We start from the raw sequence: 11,809 nt of genomic DNA, 5'->3' as shown, positions 1-11,809 counted from the left end.
ACTGCTGGTGGGAATGCAAACTAGTGCAACCTCTTTGGAAGACGGTGTGGTGATTTCTAAAAGAACTAGAAATTGACCTTCCATATGACCCAGCAATTCCCCTATTGGGAATATACCTGGAGGAACTCAAATGATTCTACAAAAAAGATACCTGCACATGTATGTTTGTTGCAGCTCTATTCACAATAGCAAAAACATGGAACCAGCCGTGTTGCCCATCGAAGCAAGATTGGATTAAAAAATGTGGTACATATACACAATGGAATATTATGCAGCCATAAAGAAGGAAAAACATACGGACTTAGCAGCAACTTGGATGGATTTAGAGTCAATCATACTCAGTGATCTATCACAGAAACAAAGAACAGAGTACCAAATGTTCTCACTCATAAGTGGACCTTGAACAATTATCATAATACTATAAGAAAGGGATTGACAGTGGTGGGAAACTGCTGGAGGGGATGGGATTGGCAGTTGAGGAAAACTGCCAGGAGAGGGAGGACCACACCTCATCAACAAGGGTCCCTGCATAATCAACATTTGTATACCTAACCCTGAGTTGTACCCCACATCTTTAAAATTAAAAAAAAGAAAAAGAAATATGTATATCTGTTGGAAGAATATTGGTACCAAGAAGAAAACAGGCCAGCACATACATTGTTCAAAGGAGAGGAAACATACTTGACTTCAATTTCCTTATAGTCATCAACTCCATGTTTATTTTTTAAACCTGGATACTGTTGAATACATTATGAAGAGGGACTCATGAAGAGGATGATGACACTTTTTCCATGTAGTGTCATCATGAAGTATTATTTCAAAGGAAATTACTTTAAAGAAAATATTTTAAGTATTAAGAAACATTCCTATGTGTTTCCTTAAGAAACATTCTTCGTTAAATTCCGCATCCTGTGCAGAAGTTCATTACTGAGGTATTCCAAATATGCAGAAAATGATCTAAAAGTTTTATAATTAATGTATAGCATAAACATTTTTAATACGTATTGTAGGGCTACATAGAAGACTAGACATAAGGAATATATAAGAAGATAGTGCAACCTTCTAGACAACAAATACATTTCAGTTTCAGGGAGAGTAGCTGTGTAAACTGCTACGGAAATCATGGTCTGTGTCATCATATCACTGAGGCATATCCTTCAAAATCAAGTGCTTGGTTATAGTCAGTCATAGCTTCCTCAATTAGACCTATTTTGCCACGAACTTTTGCTCTAAAACTATGTACTAGAGCATCATTAGGCTTCAAAGACAGGGCTGCAAAAGAAAAAAAGTCAAGATATGTTCAGGCTAGGACTCCAAATTACCATTATTTTTTTTAAATAAAAAAGGTTATTATATAAGAACTTTAATACTGTTTATTTGAAACCATTTTTCTTCAAATGTAACTATTTAGTTAAATTTAAAATACTGAATCTTTCTAAGAAAACGAACTTGGGGAAACTCAGTAAAATACTTTTCTTTGAAAGTTTGGCATTGTTTGTGTATGGCTTTCTAATAATTCTGTCTTACGTAATATCTGTCTTACCAAAGCTTTAAGTTAAGATATTATATAAAGGAATCTACATTGATTACGTTAAAGACATGATATCTAAAAACATTAATTCTTTTGTAAGTTTATCTAGACAAATAAGCCCGATGATTTTTTTCTTTTGAAGTTTAAAAGTTATCACATCTGGCCGGGTTCAGAGGCTCAGCCTGTAATCCTAGCACTTTGGGAGGCCAAGGCGAATGGATTGCCTGAACCCACGAGTTCGAGACCCACCTGGGCAACTTGGTGAGACCTCGTCTCTACAATAAATCAAAAATTAGCCAGGCGTGATAGCGCATGCCTGTAGTTCAGGCTACTTGGAAGGCTGAGGCAGAAGGATCGCTGGAGCCCAGCAGGTCGAGGCTGCGGTGACCGGGAGCGGGCCACTGCACTCCAGACTGGCTGACAGAGTGAGACTCCAACTCAAAAAAAAAAAAAAAGTAATCACATCAACCACTATAGTCTTATCAAAATAATTACTAAAAATATACCTTTATTAAGGTCTTCCTCAGCTAATTCATATTGCTTTAAGCAGCAGTAGAAATATGCTCTGTTAAAATATGCTGCGGCCCAAAAGGGACAGCTTTCAATTACATATGCAAAATCTTCTTTTGCTTCTTCATATTTCTTTAATATTGTATTTGCAATAGCTCGATTCATGAGAATGTATTCATTTTCTGGATCAAATTTTAAAGCCTTTGAGAAGTAGTCACCAGCCTATAAAATGTGAAGATAATGATAATTTGAATATATTTTAACTGATAGTTATACAGAACTTGGAAGCACTTTTACTATTAATTCTAAATTAAGGCCAGTGTCATACCAAAGGGGCAGTGGAAGCATTTCATCCCAGATACACAGGTGCATTGTCTGTAAAGGATGTTAAAAGCAAAAATAAAACTGAGCAAAAATTGATCTGCTATTTGTTATCGCCATGTGTCAGCAATTCTAGACAAGGTCAATGATAAAATACTCTTGCTTGCTAGGTCAAAATGTTCCCACTACTTGCCACCCAAATACCAGATCCCTATAAAGAACTTTTAAACAGGTAAAACATAAGTTACAAAAGAAGACTTGTACAGATGGGGGGGGGGTCTACTTAAAGCCCAGACTTCTTTACCACCGTACAATGCTCCCATGTAACCAAAAACTATTTGTACTCCCTAAAGCTATTGAAATAAAGAAAAATAAATGTAAAAAAAGAAAATAAATACATTTTTTAAATATTAAAATAAGTTAATTAATTAAACCTGGTTAAAATAAAATAAAACCATAGTAAGAGCCGAACTACAAGTGAATTTTCAAAATAAGGTTCTAAGCCATACCAAAGGAGATAAAAATTCAGTTATACATAAAAAGTTATAAGAAAAGGAGAGGAAAAATAATTTTGTTGAGATCAAAGACTCTAGATTATTCACAACTCAATAGCCATCTGGAAGTGACCCTCAAAGTGTAGTCTGCAATTACAATTGGTAATTGTCCTTAAGTCAGAACTTGGGGTCCAAGAACCATTGGCTACAGGTCTGCAAAGAGGTGAATACTGAAACTGAGAGTAAACGATAAGTAACTTCTACAGCGTTTTGATATGACATAATCATATCTCTAGTAATTCATTTATATTGTGTTTTAGCAATGTGTATTGCTCTACAATTTTTGGAAAAGTTTTCAAAGCTTCATTCTTGATTAGCAACAATGAGCTGTTTTCAGAATCAGAAAAGCAAAAGCAGTATCAACTCTATTCACAATCATTCTATCACAATGGGCCATACCCAAAGTTCTGACTTAAGGACAATTACCAGTTAACCTTAATTTCTTCTTCTTCTTTTTTTTAATCTGTAGTCTCACTTTGTTGCCCAGGCTAGAGGGCAGTGGCACTCTCAGGGCCACCCCAGTGTTGACCTGCTGGGCTCAGGCGATCCTTCGGCCTCAGCCTTCCAAGCAGCCAAAACTACAGGTGTGTGCTACCACGCCCAGCTAATTTTTGATTTATTGTAGAGACGAGGTCTCACCAAGTTGCCCAGGGCTGGTCTCAAACTTGGGGGTTCAGGTAATCCACTCGTCTCAGCCTCCCAAAGTGCTGGGATTACAGGCTGAGCCACCGAGCCCGACCCAATTTTATTTCTTATCTTAGTAGCTTAATAAAACAGTACATGTATAAAGAGAGATGATAGAAATATTAACAAAACTCATCTCTTATCAATTTATATATATTTTAAGTGTACTGATAAAAAAGCATCTATAGTTTATAGAACACCAAAAAAAAAAAAAAATGGGCCTTCACCACAAATAGTTTGAGTCTTGATTAGACAACCTACTACTCAGGTTAGAAATCTCTTCTCTCACTCCCTAATAGATGAAAGGTTCACCTGAGCTCAGCAGGTCAAGGCTGCAGCAGCAATAAGCATGCCACCCCACTCCAGCCTGGATCACAGAGTGAGACTCCAACTCAAAAAAAAAAAAAAATCCTACTATCTTAAGTCCCCTCTAAGCCAGGCTCGGTGGCTATAATCCCAGTACTTTGGACTGAGGCAAGAGGATCGCCTGAGCCCAGGAGTTTGAGACCACCTGGGCAACTTGATGAAACTGTGTCTCTACAATAAATCAAAAAATAAGCTGGGCATGATAGCGCATGCCTGTAGTTCCATCTATTTGGAAGACTGAGGTGGAAGGATCACCAGAGCCCAGCAGGTCGAGACTGCGGTAGCTGTGAGCAGCATGCTACTACATTCTAGCTTGGGCGACAGAATGAGACTCCAACTAAAAAAAAAAACCCACAAACCAAAACTTAGCAGAAATAAAGAAATAATAATAATCAAAGTAGAAATAAAGACTAAAAAAATTCATTTTTCTTCATTTAAAAAGCAAGAAAAAAATTGGTTTTCTTAAAAGATAAACAAATTTGATGAATGGTTAGCTAGATCAACAAAGAAAAAAAGAGAAAAGACTCAACTAAATAAAATCAGAAACAAGAAAGGAGATATTGCAACTGATATACCACAGAAATACCAAGAATAATTAAAAACGATTATGAACTACTATATGCCAACAAATTGGAGAACCTAGAGGAAATGGCTAAAATTCTGAACACATGTAACCTACCAAGATTGAATCAGTAAGAAAAGAAAACCTAAAAAGACTAATAACAAGCAATGAGACTGAATCAGTAACCCAACAAGAAAACCCCAGACCCTAATGGCTTTACTGCTGAATTCTGCCAAACTTTTAAAGAACTAATAGCAGTTCTTCTAAAATTATTCAAAAAATTGAAGAGAAGGGAATTCTTCCTAACTCATTCTATAAGGCAAGCATTACCCTAATACCAAAACCAGATAAGGATATATCACTAAAAGAAAACTACAGACCATTGTATATTCCTGATAAACATGACTGAAAAATCCTCAACAGAATACTAGCAAAATAAAATCAACAACACATCGAAAAGATAATACACAATAATCAAATGGGATTTATCCTAAGGACATGAGAATGGCTCAACATGCACAAATCAATAAATGTGATATATCATATCAACAGAATAAAGCACAAAAAATGAAATGCATCTCAATCATCATCTCAATATATGCAAAAAAAGGCATCTGATAAAATCCAACATCTCTTCATGATAAAAATGCTCAACAAATAGCCAAAACAATCCTCAGCAAAAGAAACAAAGCAGGAAGTATCCCACTTACAGATTTCAAACTTTACTATAAGGCTTCAGTAATCAAAACAGTCTGGTATTGGTACAAGAGCAGGTATACAGACCAATGGAACAGGATAAAGATTCCAAAAGCAAAACCTCAATTTCTCAACCAACTCACCTTCGACAAAGCCTCCACCAGCAACCACTGGGGAAGTGAGTACCTACTTAGTAAACGGTGGTGAGAAAACTGTCTGACCACATTCAGAAGATGAAAACAAGACCCCCTACCTATCATCATAATAAAAATCAACTCTAAATGGATCAAAGACCTAAATATAAAACCTCAAACTATAAAAACCTTAGAAAACACAGGAGACACTCTTATGGAAATTGGAACTGGCAACCAATTCCTGATCAAAACCCCAAGTGCCCATACCATAAGAGATATGATAAACAAGTGGGACCTCATCAAACTGACAAGTTTCTGCAAAGCAAAAGAAACCATCACGAGAGCTGGGAGACAGCCCTCAGACTGGGAAAAAATATTTGCCAATTGTATATCTGACAAAGGCCTAATATCTAGGATCTACAAGGAATTCAAACATGCTTAAAAGAAAAAAAAGCAGCCCTATTAAAAAGTGGGCAAAATATACAAATAGACACTTCTCAAAATAAGACACACAAGCAGCCAACAGATACATGAAAAAAATATTAGCTTCACTAATCATTAAAGAAATGCAAACTAGCCGGGCTCGGTGGCTCAGCCTGTAATCCCACGCCTTTGGGAGGCTGAGGTGAGTGGACTGCCTGAGCCCGCGGGTTCGAGACCCACCTAGGCGGCAAGAGCTCATCTCTACAATAAATAAAAAAAAAAAATTCATCCAGGCGTGGTAGCGCATGCCTGTAACTCCGGTTACTTGGAAGGCTGAGGCGGAAGGATCGCTGGAGCCCAGCAGGTCGAGGCTGCAGTGGCCGGGAGCAGCCACTGCACTCCAGTCTGGGCGACAGAGTGAGACTCCAACTCAAAAAAAAAAAAAAGAAAAAAGAAAAAGAAATGCAAACTAAAACTATACTGAAATACCACCTAATTTCAGTCAGGATGGCCATCATCAATAACCCCAAAAACAACAGATGCTGGAGAGGATGCAGGGAAAAAGGAACACTTCTACACTGTTAGTGGGAATGTAAACTAGTACAGCCACCCAGCAATCAATCCCCCTTCTGGGAATATACCCAGAGGAACTCAAAGCATTCTATAAAAAAAAAGATACCTGCACATGCATGTGTATTGCACCACTATTCACAATAGCAAAAACATGGAAGTAACCATGCTTCTCATTGAAACTGGACTGGATAAAAAAGTGTGGTACATATACACCGTGGACTATTACATAGGAATAAAGAAGGATAAAATTATGAACTCCACGGCAACTTGGATGGATTTAGAGTCTATAACACTCAGTGATCTATCGCAGAATCAGAGGACTGAGTACCACATGTTCTCACTCATAAGCGGACCCTTAACAATTATCATAATACTATAAGACAGGGATTGGCAGTAGCCGGACACTGACAGGGGATGGAGGAGGGCACACCTCATCAATAAGGGTGCCTGGTCTCAGGCGAAGTGGGGATCAAGCCAGGCCCAAATTTTACCAGTACAATGACCATTTGCTTACCTAATCCTGAATTGTACCTCCATATTTTTTAAATAAATAAATAATTTCTTTACAAAGGACTTCAAAAAAATTGCTCAACAAAATGGGTATAGAAGGATCATACCTCAAAGTGGAAACACTATGATATAATAAACCTACAGTTAACATCACATACTGAGGACGGAAATTAGAAGTCTTTCCTCTAAGATCTGGAACAAAACAAGGATGCTCATTTTCACCACTTTTATTCAACATAGTACTGGGAGTCTTAGCCAGAACAATTAGGCAATAGAAAGAAATAAAGGGCATCTAAATTGAAAAGGAGAAAATAAAACTGTCCTTGTTTGCAGATGATATGATCTCACACTTATATTTAGAAAAACCCTAAAGACTCCACCAAAAAAACTGTTAGAACTGATAAATTCAGTAAAGTTGCAGGATACAAAAATCAACATTAAAAAATCAGTAGCATTTCTATATACCAACAATGAACAATTTGAAAAAGAAATCAAGAAAGTAATACCATTATAACAGCTACAAAAAAAAAACCCACAAAATACCTAGAAATAAATTTAACCAAAAAAGTGAAAGCTCTATCTAAAGAAAATTATGTAACACTGATATAATACAGTGAAGAGAACACAAAAAGTAGAAAGATATCTCATGTTCATTAGTTGGAAGAATTAATATTCTTAAAATGTCCATACTACCCAAAGAGATTTATAGATTCAGTGCAACCTTATCAAAACACCAATGGCATTCATCACAGAAATAGGGAAAAAAAACTTAAAATTTGTATGGAATCATAATTGCCAAAGCAATACTGAGCAAAAAAAGAAAGAAAGCTGAAGGCACCACACTACCTGACTTCAAAACATACTACAAAGCTATAGTAAATGAAACAGCATGGTACTGACATAAAAACAGACACCTAGACCAAAAGAACAGAATAAAGAACCAAGAAATAAACTATTGCATTTACAATCTCATTTTCAACAACAGTGCCAAGAACATGCATTGGAGAAAGAGCAGTGTCTCCAACACATGGTACTGAGAAAATTGAATATCTATATATAGAAGAATGAAACTAGATCCTTATCTCTTACATGTTCAAAACTCAAATCAAAATAATGAAATACTTAAATATAAGACTTGAAACTATGTAACTACTAGAGAAAACATTGGAGAAATGCTTCAGGACACTAGTCTGGGCAACAATCTTTTGGATAAGACCTCAAAAGCAAAGACAACTAAAGCAAAAATAGACAACGGGATTACATCAAGTGAAAAAGTTTCTGCACAGCAAGGGAAACAATCAAGAGTGTTGAGATAACCTACAGAATGGGAGAAAATATTTTCAAACTGTCCATTCAGCACAGGATTCATAACTAGAATATATAAGGAACTCAAACAGCTTAACAGGAAGAAAACAATCCCATTAAAGAGCAAGCCAAGGACCTGAATATACATTCCTCAAAAGAAAACATGCAAATGGCCAACAGGCACATGAAAAAATTCTCAACATCACTAATCATCTGGGAAATGCAAATCAAAACCACAATGAGACATCATCTCATCCCAGTTAAGATGGCTATTATCAAAAAAAGCAAAAAAACAACAGGTGCTGGTGAGGATGCAGAGAAAGAGAAACTCTAGTATACTCTTGGTGGAAATGCAAACTAGTACAGCCATTATGAAAAACTATATGGAGATTTAGATCTCCATATAATAGAACTGCCATATGATCCAACAATCCCATTGCTGTGTATATATCCAAAAGAAAGAAAATCAATATATTGAAGAGATATCTGCACTCCCATGTTGATTGCAGCCAAGATATGGAATCAACCTAAGTACCTAGCAACAGATGAAAGGACAAATAAAATGTGGTGTATAGTTACAATGACATAGTATGCAGTCACTAAAAATAACAAAATCCTGCCATTTGCAGCAACATGAATAAGTCTGGAGGACATTATGTTAAGTGAAATAAGCCAGGCACAGAATGACAAATAGCACACGTTATCACTCATATGTGAGAGCTAAAAAGAACAAACTTGATCTCGTAGCGGTAGAGAGTAGAATGGTGGTTACTTGAGGCTGGGAAGGAGAGAGGGAGGAAGAGGGGCTGGTTAATGGGAACAAAAATATGGTTAGATGGAAAAATTATTGTTCAATAGCACAGTAGGTCACTATATTTGTCAATACTGTAATGTATATTTCAAAATAGCTAGAAGAAGAGATTTGGAATGTTCTCAACACAAAGAAATGATAGATGTTTGAGGTGATGGATACTCCAATTACCCTGATTTCATCATTACACATTGTATAAATGTATCAAAATATCACATGTACCCCACAACTATGCAAAATTATTATGTATCCATTTTAATGAGCTATAGCATTTCAAAATGAACCAGAAAAAGTAGTTAAGGAAGCAACTGCAGTAAAGAAAAAAAAACCAGAAATAAAGGAATTCAGAAAACAGGTGGCCGGGAGGAAATAGGATGGAACTAGAAAAAGAAAATGTAAAAGAAACCTGAATTATAAGGTGCACAAGAGATAATAGATATTTCAGGAAACATTGTAAAGATAGAAGGAGAGAGTAACTAAAAAGACAAAGAAAATGAAATAGGAATTAAGAAATAAAAAAGATTTGAGAAAAAAATTGGCATACAAAATTCTAATATCTGATGTATATAGTTGGTATCCCCAGTAAAGAAAATCAGAACAATGCAACAGAAAAATAAATTTAACAGAATTTCAACAAACTTTTCTGAAATCTACATATTGAATACATATACAATACAGTTGATAAATTTAACCCCCAATAGTCAACTCTAAAACATGCCTTGAGTAAAACTTTTTTTCACTGTATTATACAGACATGGGATATAAGTCAGGATTAGGTACATAAGGATTCTACTACGGGTGAAGTTTGGGCCTTTAGCTCGTCCTCACTTCCCCTGGTTTAGGACCAGGTACCCTTTGTGATGTTACATGCTCCCCACTCCCTTGGCAGTGCTCACAGCTGCTGATCCCTGCTTTGTGCTATTGTGGTTAATGTTCAGGTCCCACTTATGAGTGAAAACATGTGGTATCTGATTCTTTGTTTCTGTGATAGATCACTAAGTATGATGGTCTCCAACACCATCCAATTTGCTGAGAAGCCCATGATTTTGTCCTTTCTCATGGCCATATAATATTCCATCATGTATGTGTCCCACAATTTCTTTATACGGTCTACTTTTGATGGACAGTAGGGTTGGTTCCATGTTTTTGATATTGTGTGCGAATGTCTTTTTTGTAGAATGATTTGTGTTCCTCCAGGTATATTCCCAGAAGGGGGATTGCTGGATCATATGGAAGATCAATTTTTAGTCCCTTTAGAAATTGCCATACTATTTTCCATAGAGATTGAACTGGTTTGCACTCTTATCGACAGTGTAGAAGCATTCTCTTTTCTCCCCACCCTGTTGTTTTTTGATTTACTAATGGTGGCCATCCTTACTGAAGTTAGGTGGTATCTCAATGTGGTTTTGAAGTTTTGGTTATTTTAGCAAAAAAAGGACAAGTTACTTATAAGAGGATGAAAATCAAATTCGCATCAGGCTTCTTGACACCAGCATACACCAACAGAAAGAAAGCAACGCTTACAAGACACTCATAGAAAAACAATAAGTCAAGGATACATGATGCCTTAGGTATAGCTGTTGCCATAGGCAAACAGCTATGAACATGCAAAGGTTCAAGTATTGCTCCATGAGCCCTCCTTTAGGACTTTCAGTCAGCCAAGAAACTACTGGAGAGGAAGGAAGGGAGAGTTTGGCAAATAGTCTGATGATGATAATTGAATATACTTAACTAGGGAACTAAAGCTAATATGTTCAAAAAAGGTAACAAAATAGTGTATAAATATTAAATTCTCTGGCAGTATAAGAATAATGAAACTCACAACAAAATGAGAGACTAGAGCAAGACACCAAGCTGACACAATACACTCAAGCATATTTAAAAATACAGGAATAAACTTTTTTTTTTTAAGAGAATACTCTAAAATTGAATAATGAATGAAAGGGAAGAGTAAGGGAGGAAGTTACAGGGTAATTTTATTTTTCGCAGTAGAGAAACTAAAGAAATAAGGAACTAAGAGTATTAAAGGTACTTTTATAAATTTAATTGATTATAAAGGTAATCACTACAGCAAAACTATAAATCTTCCTAAATATAAGAAAAACTGAAAAAAGCAAAGAAAACAGACCACAAAGTAGAATACTTTTAACATACACATAAACACATTTTATATTACATAAAAATAACAGAACTAAGACCAAACATATTGAGCATGCCAAAATGTAAATGGGCTTGACTTGCCTATTAAAAGAAAAAGATGTTCAATTTACTCTCAAAGCAAAATTTAATTCTGTGCAGTACAAAAGCAATATACTTAAAACAAATGATTTTAAACACTGAGAATAAAAGAAAAGGCAAAGAAATACCAGGCAAAGCAAAACAAAAGAAATCAGAAGTCTTGATCTTCATATCAGATGAAGTAGAATTTGTTCCAACGTGCATTAAAAGAAACAAAAAAGCGACATTTGCAATGCTGAAGGCTACAGTTCACAACAATATATAATATCTATACATGAATTCACATAGCAGCAATTTTCATAGAACAGACATTCTAAGTAATGTAAAGAAAAATAAATTAGGAACACACTAATAATAAGATACTTGAAAAAGCATCTCTCAGTCCAAAATAAACCAAGTGAAAAAAGTATGAATGTAGACTAATTAAAAATACAATTAATAACGTAGACTTGGCGACCTTCTCGGCACCCTCCTGCTATGGAAGATTTTCTGTCCTCTCAATAAATTCTACTTTCAAAAAAAAATTAAAAACAAACAACTCAAAAAATAACAGCTGCTGGAGAGGGTGTGGTGAAAAGGGAACACTTCTAC

At 35.8% G+C, this 11,809-nt stretch overlaps 1 protein-coding gene across 1 annotated transcript in view; it reads right to left on the bottom strand.

The window, feature by feature from the left end:
- Window positions 1-972: 972 nt before the first annotated feature.
- The window catches only part of LOC103252456 (tetratricopeptide repeat protein 6), a gene marked incomplete at its 5' end in the record, with an annotated part of 22,920 nt that continues 12,083 nt past the window's right edge, over window positions 973-11,809 (bottom strand). The window contains 2 exons of the mRNA XM_008051078.1: window positions 973-1,272; window positions 2,038-2,263. Coding sequence (XP_008049269.1) covers window positions 1,136-1,272; window positions 2,038-2,263 — 363 coding nt within the window. The remainder of the gene's footprint in view (window positions 1,273-2,037; window positions 2,264-11,809) is intronic.

The sequence above is a fragment of the Carlito syrichta genome, unplaced genomic scaffold (genome assembly GCF_000164805.1).
Source record: "Carlito syrichta isolate Samal-C Ts95f unplaced genomic scaffold, Tarsius_syrichta-2.0.1 Scaffold159201, whole genome shotgun sequence".
NCBI classification, from domain to species: Eukaryota; Metazoa; Chordata; class Mammalia; order Primates; family Tarsiidae; genus Carlito; species Carlito syrichta.
This window is presented reverse-complemented; position numbering and strand designations above follow the sequence as displayed.